Consider the following 15,901-nt stretch of genomic DNA (forward strand, 5'->3'; position numbering starts at 1 on the left):
TAGAACCCAGAGGCCATCCCTTTTACTGTCTCACAGAATCTTCCCCATGGAAAGACTTCTCTACACACTTCCTTCAAGAGCCGAGGGCCTTCCTCAGCATGTGAGTGGGGATGTTCTGGTGATGAACACTGAGGACTTCCCAGGGAATAGCCCTGAAAGTCCAACATCCTTGATAATGCTAACTACACAGGGTTTACCCTACAAAACAGTATCGAGGCAGTCCTGGCTGCCTCCATCTGTGCCGGTCCCTCCTCCCACTGCTTAGAAACAGAGTTCCTGATTACTGTTTCCCTCCCCCTCCCTCCCCCTCCCCCCAACCCCTCCCCTCCCCACTCTCCACCCCCCCCCACTCTGACTCAGCTCCTGCCTCTAGACCAGGCCTTTCTGGTGTGGCACTGACTCCTACAGCCAAGGAAGCTCATGCCAGGAAGGCGATGGGCTTGGAGAGGGAACATGAAGACAGTGGAAGAAAAGATGTCTCTGGTGAAGGGAGCTGCCTGATTTTGGGCCAAGAGGGGAGAGATCAGGTCCTTCATGCTGAGGAGAGGCAGCAAGGCTGGGTTTTGGCACTGAGTTCATCTGGTAAGGATAAAGAGGAGACTCAGGGCCAGACCCTCTTCATCTTATGGCTCCAGTCTGCTCAGAAGCCTTCCTCCCTCCATGAATGACTTTGGCCTACGGAATCTGTCTCTGGTTCAGGGGCAGTCAGTTGATCAAGGGGTTAGAGAATCATGGCCTTCATTATCCTCTGCAAAGCAGACAGGCATGACGTCAGCCTTACCGATTTGGCACTGTCATGGTGTCCCATTGGGAATCCTTTCTATTTTTTTTTTTTGTTGGTGTGATGTGCTCTGCAGGGTTGGATTTTTTTGCCTTCCCAGGATATTCTGTATTCAACGTGGTAACAGATCAGAACACAATGGGCTCAATTTCCTTGGGACTTTCTAGGGTCCCTGCAACTCCTGAAGGTCTCAGACAATGCAGAGCCCACTTGGGACACAGTTTCTATGAGGTGACCTGCTGGAAACTCTTCCCTGATTCTACACTGCCTACAGGGAGAAGAGTACTGCTTACAACCTGCTCTCTGTACCTGCCCAGGCTGCTCGGGTGGAACCTGGAGGCAGGAGCTGATGCAGAGGCCATGGAGGGATGCTGCTTACTGGCTTGCTCCCCAATGGCTTGCTCAGCCTGCTTTCTTATAGACCTCAGGACCACCAGCCCAGGGATGGCACCATTCACAATAGGCTGGACCCTTCCCCTTTGATCCCTAATTGAGAAAATGACCTACAGCTGAATCTCATGGAGGCATTTTCTCAAGACACGCTCCTTCCTCTCTGCTGACTCTACCTTGTGTCAAGTTGACACTCAAAACCATCCAGTACAGCATACTTGGAAGTAATTACTTAAAGAGTTCAAATTTTAACAACAGCTGTAGAGTGTTTTGTTTCCTCCTAGTTGGACAGGACCTTTGCCACCCTGAAGCAGAGCAACTGTAGTAATGCACAGAAACCCTCAGGCAAGTAGGACTATTGACATTTTCTCAGAGGGACAAGACCCTTCAGATACACTTATGTGATCATTACCTGGTTCCTTCTCTCCCCAGCGTTCCAGCTGCTGCTACATTTGAGGAAACCGAGGACTGTGCTGGGGGCTTTACAGTAGCACACGTGCCCGTGAATTACCTGTGTTCCCACAAATAACCCCTGTCTTAGTCAGGGTTTCTATTCCTGAACAAACATCAGGACCAAGAAGCAGTTGGGGAGGAAAGGATTTATTCGGCTTACACTTCCATACTGCTGTTCATCACCAAAGGAAGTCAGGACTGGAACTCAAGCAGGTCAGGGAGCAGGAGTTGATGCAGAGGCCATAGAAGGATGTTCCTTACTGGCTTGCTTCCCCTGGCTTGCTCAGCCTGCTCTCTTACAGAACCCAAGGCTACCAGCCCAGAGATGGCACCACCCACAAGGGGCCCTTCCCCCTTGATCACTAATTGAGAAAATGCCTTAAAGCTGGATCTCATGGAGGCATTTCCCCAACTGAAGCTCTTTTCTCTGGGATAACTCCAGCTGTGTCAAGTTGACACAAAACTAGCCAGTACAACCCCAAACACCTTCTTATTAGCCAAGCTGATTTGACAGAATCTTCTTTGTGCCATTAGCTCCTTCCCCGTCTGGGACAAATCTTGGTTGTCTTTGTCATTGTCATTGTTGTGTGTGTATATTTGTGTGTGTGTGTGTGTGTGTGTGTGTGTGTGTGTGTGTGGTTTCCGGGGAAGACACAGTTATTCTGTGTCACTCATGACATAGGTAGGTGGAGATAAAACTGTGACAATCCTCACAGGACACATCCCACTTACTTCTCTTTTGTTGTATCTAGCTTGGTTAGCTTGCCTCTAGAGCCTAATATATAGAGAGCACACAGTAGGTTTTCAGTTCCACATAGAGTACACATAGTAGGGTCTCAGTTCCATGTGCATTGCCTGAATCAATCTCTCCAGGCTTTAAGTATTCACCACTTCAATGAACTTACAAAGGGGTGTGCATGGCCTTGAGTAACTGAAGGACAGCCAACATAGTGTGGTGATGGTGGTGGTGGTGGTGATGGTGGTGGCAGTGGCGGCGGTGGCAGTGGCAGCTAGAGGAAATCCTCAGATGATTCCTTCTTGTACCTCCTTGGAATCAGGAGGCACCTCTGTCTCCACTCACACAAACTGTGTCTTTCCTAGAGATGCACACACACACACACACACACACACACACACACACACACAGCAATGATAATTACAACCAAGATCTATTTATCCCAGACAGGGAAGGAGCCAACGGCCCGAAGTGAGCTCAGTCATACCACTGCTGTCCCTCTGCCTCCTGTTTCTCTGACAGCGGTCCCCATGACACTCTTATTGACCACCCCAGGCAGGGTCTGTGCCTAGGGACCCTCAGGACTTCTTTGAGAATGAAAAGGAAGGGTTCCAGGGCCCCAGATACCCTTCCTAGTTCCCTACACCCTGCTGTTTTGAAGTGTGTGTGTGTGTCCTTTCTTTACCTTTCTTTCTTCTTAAAAGTTAATTCTTTGAGAATTTTATACAATGTGTTTTGATAACATTCACCCCTAACTCCTCCCTGACCTACTCTCACATCCCTACCCAGAAACTTAAAATCATGTTGTTTTTATAACAATCAACTCCATTTTTGTAACAATTGACTGCTTATGTACTCCTGGGGGTGGGGCCATTCACTGGTGCACAGATGACCCATCAGGACCCACGCCCTTGAAGAAACCTGAATATCTCCGGACAGGCCCCAGAAACTCAACTACCTGCAGCTCTTATTTAAGAGTTTGTGCTTACGATCCCCTTCCCACCCCAAGCTAGAATGTCGACAGACTTGATCTTGTGCAGGGACTCCAGCTGTCCTGAGTTCCTGTCATACCCAGAAGGCACTGCTTTGGCTCTGGTTCTTTCTGACCTCTTACTGTTAAAATCTTTCTACCCACTTCTTCCGTGATGGTCCGTGGGCCTGGGGGAGAGGGTATATGTGGACTTGTGTCTGAGCACTATGTTGACCTCTTCTGTAGCATGATCACTGACACCTGGAAATCTGCTGCTGGGTCCCCCCCCCAAGTCTGCTCCAGCATGCATTGCTTTTTCAGGGCTCCCCTTTGAGGACCCCACTAAGAAGTCTAGCCCTTCTACCGGACTGGGCTCCCACTCTGCCGGGTGGTGCACATGGTTATTTTGACGCATCCTAGGGAACCTCAAAGGGAGCCAGGTTTATTTTCCCTTTGGAGCTGGAGATGAGAGGCAAGCATGAGGGTTCTAAAAATTCCCAAATAGCCTCTAATATGAAGGTGGGTCTTTTCCTTCTGTCTGCTCATCACTACTTTGGCCGCTGTTTGCTCTGAACACTAGAATGATGTCTAATCTTGGGCTTCTCCTGACGGGAGCTCTGGATCCATTGCAAAAGCCCCTTTCCCTCATACCATGAGGGTCTCTGCAGTGCCTGCTACACACATCAGAAATCTCTGTCCTGGCCTACAACTGTCATGTCGGCCACATGACAGTTGTAGCAGTCAGGGAAAACAGACACACTTGAACTTGAAGACATCTCCGACTTACTAGCTGAGTGATTCTGGGCAATGTCACTAAGCTTCTATTTCCACAACTGTAGGCAGCCATGCACGGGTTATATTAGCTCTCCCTTGTCAGGTGTGGCACAGGCCTGGCATCCTAGCACTGGGCAAGGTGCAGTTCCTGCTCTGTCTTCAGCTCCACAGAAAGAGAGATCATGTCTTTAAATAATTAAAGTAAGTAGGATGTGTAGCACTTGGTATAATACCTCATACGTACGGAGGGACACACACACACGCACACACACACACACATTGACTCTTCCCCTCATACTGCCACCAGGACAGCAACAGGCCTTACTGTTACCATGCTTGCTGCTGCTGCTGCTGCTTCTTCTTCTTCTTCTTCTTCTTCTTCTTCTTCTTCTTCTTCTTCTTCTTCTTCTTCTTCTTCTTCTTCTTCTTCTTCTTCCTCCTCCTCCTCCTCCTCCTCCTCCTCCTCCTCCTTCTTCTTCTTCTTCTTCTTCTTCTTTTTCAAATTTTTATTAGGTATTTTCTTCATTTACATTTCAAATGCTATCCCGAAAGTCCCCTATACCCTTCCCCTGCCCTGCTCCCCTAACCCCCTCCCCCCCACTCCTACTTCTTGGCCCTGGCATTCTCCTGTACTGGGGCATATAAAGTTTGCAAGACCAAGGGGCCTCTCTTTCCAATGATGGCCGACTAGGCTATCTTCTGCTACATATGCAGCTAGAGACATGAGCTCTGGGGGTACTGGTTAGTTCATATTGTTGTTTCACCTATAGTACCCTTCAGCTCCTTGGGTACTTTCTCTAGCTCCTCCATTGGGGGCCCTGTGATCCATCCAATAGATGACTGTGAGCATCCACTTCTGTATTTGGCAGGCATTGCATATGCCAGCAAGGTTTTGTTGAAAGGACCCTGATGTAGCTGTCTCGCTTGCTTCTGTTACTGTATGCCATCCTTCAGCCCTTGCTAGTCGAGGACAGCTCCTATGGCGAGCACTGTTGCTCATGGATCCAGGCTTCTGGACATCCTTAATCACCATCCACATCAGCCCCTCCTCCCCAGTGCATCTTGGCTTACTGTTCACAGAGCTCTCCAGTTACTCCAGGACCTCAGCCTGGGCCTCAGTTCTTGGAGTAGACTCTGCTTCTAGTCCAGGGACATATAATGGTCGTTCCGGGTCAAGGACCTTACACAGTTTATTGACATTTCCACATCAGAAAGGAAGCAAAGTTAGACTCTGCCACCTTTGCAATCTGGCCTAGAAAACCACAGGCAAAGCCACCACTTCGGTTGCTTCCCCCGTGTCTTGGAGCCAGGCTCTGTGAGGGACAGTAAGATGCAGTGCCTCTGAGAGGGAGGACTTGTCACTTTAGGGCTGATGTGAAAAACATTCCTGGGCTGGTCCTCTGAGGTTGCTCTGTCTCTCTGCTTGCTCTCCAAGGCTTGCCCTTTCCTCCCCATAGCCCTCGCCCCTTTGCCTGATCAAAGCTTGTCAAACCTTCCCAGTGTGCTCATGGGCAGTGGACAGTATCCTGGGCTGGGATGGCTGCCAGATACTTTGTTCTGAGAGTGTTCAAAAAGATCTCATCCCACCAGGCCCCCTGACTTCTCACAGGCTGGTGTCTTCTATCCTAAAACTGAGCAGTTTCTGAAAGAGATCAGGAAATTGGCAGAATGGTTCCCCGGGGGCCAAGGAACAGGTCCTAGGAGTTCTTACCTTTGACTAACTTTAGCTAGGATGTGTTCTAACCAAGCTAGAGGTCGGTTACTCTCCAATCCTGCCTGAGCTCTCAGGACAGACAGACAACCTCAGCCAGGAGAGAAAACTCCAGAGGGCAAAATGGCGGCTACCTGAGAAGTTTCTCACTGTTGAGAGAGCATCTTTGAAGCCACTGTAAGCTAGATACTTGCCAAACATAGAAAGCCCACACAGTGCTCATGTGGGGTCAAATTGACACTGGCTCTCATTTCTACCCTGTCTTGGGGCCTATTTATTGCTGGACAGCTGTGGTCCTTAGCATAATACCACATGGCGACTCCATGGACCTTCGTTTTTTGACCTAGCTAGATCTGTGAGGACAGAGCCATCTTATTTCTTAGTATCCCATTCCTCAAGAAGGCCAGGTGACAGGAAATGGCTTCCTTAGAGGGGAAGCCTGAGTGTTTGGAGGACCCCCTCCCCCCCACCCCCCGGATGAGGCAGACATTTACCCTGTGCCTTGTCGCAGATAAGCAAGAAGGAACCTGGAAACATGAAGCTGAAAGATGGCTGAAGGGGATAACTCTGCAGGTCCCTAATTAGGAGCCAGATAAACTCCAAATTAGATCACTGCAGTGTGCAAAGGCAGCATATTCCACTTTCTATTAAAAGGGCTCTGTTGCTCAAAGGCTTGGAGATCTATGCTCTGCAAATTACCCCAGTCCTTCTGAAGGGGAAGGAGATAGTGGAGAGACGCCCTTTTCCGGTGCCCTGGGCTTGGTGGGGATAAAAGGAGGCAGCCCTCCTGTGCCCCAGTCTTTCTTTAGCTCCAGCACGATCTATCTGCTCTACCATGAGTTGGCAACTGAACTTCAGGTCATGCAGTGACAAGGGCAACTTCAGTGTGCTTTCTGCAATGGTGCCAAGGAAACCCATGGGCAGTATGGCTTCTTGCCACAGGACTGGCCGCAGCAGCAGGAGCCTCTACAGTCTTGGAGGGAATCAGCATACTTCCTTCAATGTGGCAGGTGGCAGTGCTCGGGGCACAGGGCACAGCTTTGGGCATGGGTATGGTGGGGGTCGAGCGAGTGGCTTTGCCAACAGCATGTTTGGCAGAATGGCCCTGGGGGCCACTTGTCCATCCTGGGGGCATCTACCAGGTCACAGTCAACAAGAGCCTCCTGGCTCCCTTGAATGTGGAGCTGGACCCTGAGATCCAGAAAGTGCGCGCACAGGAGCGGGAGCAGATCAAGGCTCTGAACAAGTTCGCCTCCTTCATTGACAAGGTAAGTCTTACAGGAAGACATGATGTCATAGCAAGAGCAGTTGTCCTGTTTCCTGTGTAATATGTATGGATGGATAGATGCACAGGGCCTGGGTGGGGTCCCTCTTCTCAAGGGGAAGAGAATAGAGTTGCAAGCAGCCCAGAATCAGGGGAGGAACAAATGAAGGTTGTCTCCTTGGGGAATCTTAGAGAGAAGGCAGGAAACTGGATAGAGGTAGATTTTTTTTTTTTTTTTGAGGGAAGTGTTAAGTTCCTGAAAGTCTAATAGTGGAGGGCATCTTTAGGTTTTTTTAAAGAACACAAACAGCTGAGAGAATCAAGCACAATCCAGAGGGCAGGGTTCACAGCACAGTTAGATGCAAGGGAGAATATCTCCTGGGTCCATGGTCAGGCCACAGAAGAAACTAGGATGCTGCTTCCCAGGTAAGTATGAAGCGACTGGGAATTTAGAAGACCAGCAAGGAGCACTTGTTAATGATCCCTGGGGAAAGAGAATTTGTTAACGATATCTGAGGGTGGGCAGTCAGGGCTCAACCCATAGAGAGTTTTACAAAACTCCCCTTCTCTCTCCAATGGTGTACGTCTATGGGGCACAATATCTGTGTGGTTCCAGGTGGCTATGGGTTTGGGTTCCAGGTGCGCTTCCTGGAGCAGCAGAACCAGGTGCTGCAGACCAAGTGGGAGCTGCTGCAGCAGCTGGACCTGAGCAACTGCAGGAGGAGCCTGGAGCCTGTTTATGAAGCCCACATCAGCAACCTTCACAAACAGCTAGAGACGCTGTCTGGGGAAAGGGTACGGCTAGACTCAGACCTGAGGAAGATGAGGGATGTGGTGGAGGACTACAAGAAACGGTGAGCAGGCCAGCAAAGGTTCCTGGGTCAGGAGGTCAGCTCATGTGGTCTCTGGCTATGTGGGAGGTACCCACCCTGTGACAGGTAGGAGTTCCTGGGCTCACTGGCCCTCTGGATGCTTAGTGGCTGGTTAGGGACTCTATGTAGGCATTTGGGTATTTTCCTGGGATATAATGAGGGGACCCAAGGACTTCTTACTTATACCAGGAGCCTCTCAGCACTCACTTCTGGCATATCAGTTACGTTTCTGGTTACTGTTACCAATGCCTGACAGGAAACAATGTAAGGAAGGAGAAGTTTACCTTGGCTGGTGGTTTAAGGGGATACTATCTTTCTTGGCAGGGGAGACACAGCAGCTGGCAGCTCCATGGTAATGGCAACCCTGTGGCAGTGGCTTGTTTCAGGCTTCCAACCAAAGGGCAGAGAGAGCTGAGGCTAGAAATAGGGTCAAGCTTTAACTCCACAGCCATACCCCTCCAGCTATATGGCAGACAGTCAGATACCAGCCAATATTAGAAACTTCCACAATCTTCAAAACAGTACCATGTGCTGGGAACCATGTGTTCAAACATGTGAATCTGTAGGGTACATTTAACACTCAAATCATGATACCCAGAGATCCCAGCAGCCACAGGGCTTGCCCCATTAGTAAAAAAAGGAGGTTACCTGACAGAAAAAACCTCTGCCACCTCTCTCTTCTCCCACAGATACGAGGTTGAGATTACCCAACGGACAGCTGCAGAGAACGAGTTTGTGCTGCTTAAGAAGGTGAGACCAGAAGCACCCATGGGCTCTGGTCTCTCCTGTGCCTGTATCCTAAGCAGCTCTGTTCAGGACTGTTCTGTCCAGGACACCTGGAGAGGGTCTAAGGGCTGAATTCAGTTGGGACCAGAGTTATAGCTTCCAGCAAGTTAGAGAAGAAGGGCACACAGCCAGGAACTGGATAGGAAGGGACAGGAGAGAATCCTAGTGAGGACATTGGAAGGAATGTGGCTCAGCTCCATCTTCCTGTGTGGCTTGAAGAAAAGCAAGCACCTCTGCAGGTGAAACAAAGGAAGACTGGTCCCTGTTCCCTCCCTCTGTTCCCAAAGGTTCAGTCAGAGAAAAACTGATGTGAAGTGACTGGGCAAGTCAGATGCCTTCAGGACAGGGCAGCAGCAGAAGCAGGGTGATTGGTGGGATGAGAGATGGATGTGTTGATGATGTCATGGGGCCTATTGACAGGATGCAGATGCAGCCTACACAGTCAAGGTGGAACTTCAAGCCAAGGTGGACTCTCTGGACAAAGACATCACATTTCTCAAGTGTCTGTACGATGAGGTGAGGACACGCCTTTCCCCCACTGTTCTGCCTCAATCCAGTTGATAGCTTCCCAAAGGGACACCAGTGGGTGTGGGTGGGACTTAAGACCACATCAGATAAAGACTCTTGCACAGACAAGTGTGACCAACTCTGTCCAAGATCACAGAAGCCTGATGGAGGAGAGGCGAGGATCTGGGGGCATTGATCCTGTTTCCATCCACAATCCAGGAGATTGCCCAGCTCCAGACTCATGCTAGTGAGACCTCTGTCATCCTGTCCATGGACAACAATCAAGATCTGGACCTGGCCGGTATCATTGCTGAAGTCCGTGCCCACTATGAGGACATCACGATCAAGAGCAAGGCTGAAGCTGAGATCTTGTACCAAACCAAGGTGGAGGCTGGTGGCAGAGGGGAAACCTCTTTCCTTCTTGGGAAAGATCAAAGAAATACTGAGTAAGAGCTGGTTGCAGCCAAGGACCCAGTGGCAATCTACCCAAAAGATGTTCTCAGCGGTGCTATCAAACTAGTATGGATGGGCAAATCCAATGAAGAGGGACAGCGAGTCCTTCAGGAGGCATAGTGTTCCCTTCTAACACAAATGCATTTACAGGGATGGGGGTACATGACACAGGGATGGAGGATACAAGCTGGAGCCAGGTGGGAAGAGAAGGGAAAACCAGGAGCTCCCTTCTGCTATGCATGGGGGAGTTGGAAGCCTCTCCTCCCCATCAGCAAGTTGGAATTCTAAGAGCATTCCGAGTGATAGGTTAGATAGTAAGGAAAGACACTTTAGGCAATCCTTCTCTAAGCCCCGTCTTCACAGTTATGAAAGCCCAGATGTGTCAACTTTCTATTTCTGAAACAAAATGATGAGAAAAAAGCAGCTGATGAGTGGGGAGGTTGAAACCAGCTGGTGAGCGGGAGGTTTGTTTGGTCCTTGGTTGCAGAGGTTTCCATCTGCAGATTCTTGGTCTTGGGGGAGAGCAGTACATCATGGTGAGAGCTCATGCCAGAGGGGGCAGCTCACTTCCCAGCATCCAGGGAGCAGAGAAGAAAGGAGAGAGTGGTTGGGTGCCTCAGGTCCCAAGATCTCCTTCAAGGGCTTGTTCCCAGTAGCTTAAACTTTTTACTAGGACTTATCATTTATTAGTGGCAAGCTGGAGCCCAAGCTAGTAACACATGGGACTTGGGGGAACAGTCCCAATTTAAACTATAGTACCACCAAGAAAGGATGGTAGCTGTAGTTCAATGTTACTACCCCTCCTGTCCCTTGTTCCTTGTCCACAAGCACAACTTTCTCCATCCTAAAGTATATCATGAAGTGCTGGACACAGTACCCCACCTGAAGTGCTGGACACAGTACCCCACCTGAAGTGCTGGACACAGTACCCTTACCCCAGTCCCATTTGTAACTTCTTCTAAAGACACACCTGTCCTCAGACTTCCTTCCCCTCTCCCCTGCGCTGGGAAAGTGTTGAGGGAGAGCGTGAGCCTCCAAAGAGCTGGGCTGCCTCACTCATAGCTGCATCCGATGTCAGTGCCAGAGCCAAGTGGGATCTCTAGAAGACACCTCTCTGAATGCAGGATGATGAACAAGGACGGGGTCAGAATGCTCATATCAGAGAGTGCTTATGAGTGGGAACTACATCCTGTCTACCCCGGAAGGGAAACAAGCCAGGGTGGAGGGCCACACGAAGGTTCTGCCTATGATGGGGTCAGGGGTTTTTCTTGGTCAGAGCTGGAAGGGCACCTGAGTTCCAGCTTCACCGCCTCCACTTGAGGCTCACCTCAAGCACCCCGGGATAGGTGTGCTCCTCCTGAGTCACTCCGTGCCTTGTCTCTTCACCATCTTCCTGCCTCTGGGACACTAGATCCAGGAGCTGCAGCTGGCGGCTGGCTGCCATGGAGACAGCCTGAAACACATCAGGAGTGAGATGTTAGAGCTGGACTGGCTTATCCAGAGGATCCGCTGTGACATCGCTAACGTGAAGAAGCAGGTGGGCAGCAAACCCGAGAACAACTGACAAAGTTCTACGTGTGTGGTGGAAACTCCAGGCTGTCCTGGGGGAGAAGCAGGTCCCCCTCTGGGGTGTCCCAGGCCTCTTTCTCACCTTGTATCAGAATGGGGAAGACACCATCTATCTCTGGCTTACCCATGATGCCCATTAGGTAGCCAAGTAGGAAAGGAGCAGAGATTTACCCTCCCTGCCCTCCTCCCCCCAGCTCTTCATTACCAGGGCAGGATTAGAGCGAGTGTTTCAGGTACCCTTGTGCTCAGTTATTTCTGTGCCCAACACATCTGTCCTGTGCCTTTTGTGTGTGCCCCTCTGAGACCAGGCCTTCTCCTAAGTGTCCAGGTGCATGGGACAAGACAGGGCTCTCTGTGCCCCTGCTGCATTCCTTTCCTCATTCTGGGGCAGGGCCCCAGTGGAAGAGTGCAGCAGCAAGTGAAGTCTCTGGATTCTCCCACCTGGGCCACAGGACTCTTATTTGTACTAGTCTCACCTAAAGACAGCAATTCTTAAATGTTGTCAGTGTGTGTGTGTGTGTGTGTGTGTGTGTCTATTCCTCTCAGGGACCCTCTGAGGAACCATGTCAACACAGTTAACAATGGATTATTACAGACACTTCTTTCTGCATCTCCAGGACCTCATGTGACATGGAGGAGTGGGACACAGGGACACCTGTAAGACTCTATAGTTGGCTGGCTTACAGACTCCATCAGAAACACCCTCCTGTTAGCCCTTGAATTGCAGCAGCCTTGGGGGCTTCCTCAGAGCCCATCATCCAGGGCTGTAAGTTAGGCTATTTTAAGAGAGGACTGCCTTGTCTATTGAAGTAAAGCATGGGGGCAGGCAGGGAGCCTAGATAAAGCTGAGTGCAAGAGGGCTCCAGCCATACTGTCTTGGTGCAAGAGACACAAAGGTTTTCCGTAGCAAAAACCCGAATGTGACAGTGCCTAGACTTACTGTCTGATCCCTGGGGGCGGTGTGGCTGGCATCTCAGGAGTCATTCTGCTGGATCTGGTAGGCAGGATCCTGTTACCCAGAACAGCCTTGACTTTAGGCTTTAGACAATGTTGACATCACTGATGTTTCTCCCTGCTCTCCTAGCTTGCAGCCACTCCCAAGGGTCCCACCGTAACGCCCTGTTTTCCTTATTTTTGAAAAATATGTGTGCATGTATATGCATGAGTGTGGTGTATACACACACACACACACACACACACACACACACACACACACGTACAGGTGTCCACACCTGTATGTGTACAGAGGCCAGAGGAGGACAGTGGGAGCCTGATCTGTCAGTCTCTGTATTGTCCCACTGAACTTGTAGCTAAGCTGGCTGTCAGCAAGTCCCAATGATCCTCTTTCTCCATTTCCCCACCAAAGTGCTAGGGTTGCATGTGGGTATGTGGTCAAATCTAGTTTTTTTAATCTGTGTTCCAGGGACTTGGATGCAGGTCCTCAAGCAGTGTGGCTTTTACCTTCTCAGCTGTCTCCCAGCCCACAACCCTAAACATTCTTCTACAATGGAGAATGCAGACTAGGTTCTGGCCCTGGCTCTGTAGCTCCTTTCCTACACCCTGGGTATCATCTGTATAACAAGGCTGCTCTGTTACTCTACCACAGTCTTAATCAAATACCCAACAGAAGTAACTCAAGGGAGAAAGAGCTTTGGGTTGCCGTGAGAGTCTATCATGACAGGCTGCCTAGTTACATCTACAGTTAGGAAACAGAGGGTAATGACACTTGAGCTAGGTTAGCTTTCTTCTTTCAGAGGTGGTCTGGGACCAAAGCCTAGGGAATGGTACCGCCCACACTTCGGATGGGTCTTCCCACTTGAACCAACCTAGTCAAGATAATTCCTCATAGGCACAACCAGAGCCTTGCCTCCTAGGTGATTCTACCAAGCTAATAATATCAACAAGCATGACTGGTATGATCTAGATCATATTTTATGTCTTGACAGTCTCTGTTCTTTATTCCCCAGTGTTCCAATCTGGAGATGGCCATCGCTGATGCTGAGCAGAGAGGGGACAGTGCCCTCAAGGATGCCTGGGCCAAGCTGGATGAGCTGGAGGGTGCCCTGCAGCAGGCCAAGGAGGAGCTGGCTCGGATGCTGTGTGAATACCAGGAGCTCATGGGCCTGAAGCTGTCACTGGATGTGGAGATCGCTACCTACAGGAAGCTGCTGGAGGGCGAGGAGAGCAGGTGAGGCCTGGAGGGCCACACCACTGTGCCAAGGGAGGAACAGCTGGAGTTTCTCAGGCAGAGGAAACATTTGGGAGCAGGAAGATGAGCACAGCCTTGCTGGCAACACCATGAGAGAGGGCAGCGGTGGGTTGCCAGGTGATGTCAGAGGCCAGGTGACTATGTTGTGATCCAATTGGAGCTGTGAGGACAGACAGATTGATGCATGCTAGCAATATGGTCCCAGTAGACCATGTTATCTATAGGATGGAGGTGTGAATCTAAAGAAACAGAGTCCTTCTCTATAGTCCAGGCTGGCCTCAAACTCATGGTGATCCTTCTGTCTCAGCCTCCTGAGTGGTCTTATCTTTTAACTTTCTGTATTATAGGATGTCTGGTGAGAACCCATCCTCTGTGAGTGTCTGTGAGTATCCTAGAGATGGGTTGGGCTGAGGAAGCCAGGAACCCTGGGATAGACATGCAGGAAGCCAGGGGCCCTGGGATACAATGATGCTCCAGGCCAGGAGTGCTGGGATACAGAGATGCTTGAGGCCAGGGGTCTTGGGCTACAGAGATGCAGGAAGCCAGGGTCCCTGGGCTACAGAGATGCAGGAAGCCAGGGTCCCTGGGATACAGAGATGTACTGTCAGCCACAATCTTACTACACCTAGAAGTTTCTGCTGTCCTGGGAAAGTTATCAGCACCAGAGCAACATTTCCCACCTTTGTCCCCAGGAAAGAGTGATTAAAATTCATATCTGTCTCTTTTGCTGTCCATCCCCTGGGGTACTGCTCTCTAGAGAATGGCTTGGGAATGGCCACTTTCCAGGATATCTCAGACAGCAGGCAGCATACCTATTCTGTACGGTCCCCATACAGTGCAGCACATACCAAGGTCTCATTCACTGCATTGTTTATGTATATTGACTTCTGAGGATGGTTGTGGGATTAGGACCTCCTTTGAGATGGCAGTTGCCGTGGCTGTCACTTGCTGACAGACACCTGCTTTGGTCTCTTTTGTCCACAGCTGTCATCAGCAGCAGTTGTGGGTCCTGTGGTTATCGTCCAAGCTCCATGATCTCTGACTCTGAGGCTGGCAATGCAGTTGGTAGCCCCAGCACCCCTCGAAACAGCCAGTCCAAGACTAGAGGATCAAGTGTAGACCCCAAGGATGCTCAGGAAGAGAGCACTGCTGCTGCTGGTACCCTGGCCAGGAAGACCACTTGATCAGCCCACCACTCCACTCACCTCAGTGTCTGGAGAAAGAATGCCTTTGCTACTGCCCAGAGATGCCTGTGACACTTGAAACCTCCACCCCTGGGTTTTAGGACTGCTTCTAGTACTCTTTACTACCCACTCTCTCCTAAGTTCTGATTGACACGGTCAATCTTCCCATGTTGGTGGGTCCCATGCAGGCTTCTGACTTTTTGTACCTTCAGGCGGCAGGAGGCTTAAGAAGCACAAGCCCCCATTGGGGCTTAGGAGGATATGATAATCCAGAGAGGGAAGAGGACGGTGATGGAGAGAAAAGGGGGGCATTGAAGTCATGTTCTCAATTGTCTAGATTTTCTGGCCTTCTTAGAAGGAGTGGGATTTTTGACAGCCTTTCTCTGTCCCATTAGTGAGGCCATTGTAGATTGTTGAGGAGACAGTGTACATGTTTGCAGGTTCCCCCGTGAGCTCCTATTCACAGAGCTGTGTGGAAGAGAACAGGGCTTCTTACCACCTGTACCACCACCTTTATTAGAAATAATAGCTACTTTCACCTGCCGAGCACTTATTATGAGGCAGGTTGTCAGGAACCCTGTATGTGTTGCCCCAGATTCTCACCTAATCCTGCAGGGAATGGCACAAGCCACATCTTTGGGACACAGAGGGAAGCTGCTTCTTAGCATGGGTGAACTAGTCCTTGTCACACACCCATGAGCCAGCTTGGGCCTGGCAGACAGCAGATTTCATGTTTCGCTGGTATGTGACGATCATCACCACAGGAAGGCATGTCAAAGTCAAAGTCCTCGATGGGGCAACAGGTGACAGTGGCTTTTGTGAAGACTGTGGCTGTGTTCGGTTCTTGCTCCTCTCCCTGGGGCTCTGATCTCCAGGACCTTATGACGCTAGTGCTACTACTGAGAGTTGAATCCAGCAGGTGCACTTAGCCTTGACTCTGCATGGTCCTATCCTGTAAGTCATGAATTACTGTGTGAATCGTCTTAAGAATGGCACCATCTTGTCCTCTTGTGTGACCTAAGGAGTCTAAATTTCTACTGTGCGCACAATAAACCACCTTTGAGCAGGCTCAGACAGAGGTGCACGTCTGTCAGTCTGTCAGTCTCTCAGAATGTTGCACCGAGGACAATGGGACCCACCTGCACAGCCCTCCCGGGTGGCTGGAGGCCAAGCCACGGGAAGCTCAGGAAGTCACAAAAGCCACTGTCACCTGTTGCCCCATCAAGGACTTTGACTTTGACA

General features: G+C 50.2%; 1 protein-coding gene across 1 annotated transcript; it reads left to right on the forward strand.

The window, feature by feature from the left end:
- Positions 1-6,650: 6,650 nt before the first annotated feature.
- Positions 6,651-14,659, forward strand: LOC110311081 (keratin, type II cytoskeletal 74-like). The gene is given in 10 exon segments (XM_021184321.2): positions 6,651-6,937; positions 6,939-7,083; positions 7,719-7,933; positions 8,641-8,701; positions 9,158-9,253; positions 9,464-9,628; positions 11,109-11,234; positions 13,234-13,454; positions 13,823-13,857; positions 14,460-14,659. Coding segments are annotated over 10 exon segments (1,551 nt in total).
- The last annotated feature ends 1,242 nt before the right edge of the window (positions 14,660-15,901 follow it).

The sequence above is a fragment of the Mus caroli genome, unplaced genomic scaffold (assembly GCF_978045245.1).
Source record: "Mus caroli unplaced genomic scaffold, Mus_caroli_1 scaffold_16, whole genome shotgun sequence".
Lineage (NCBI taxonomy): Eukaryota > Metazoa > Chordata > Mammalia > Rodentia > Muridae > Mus > Mus caroli.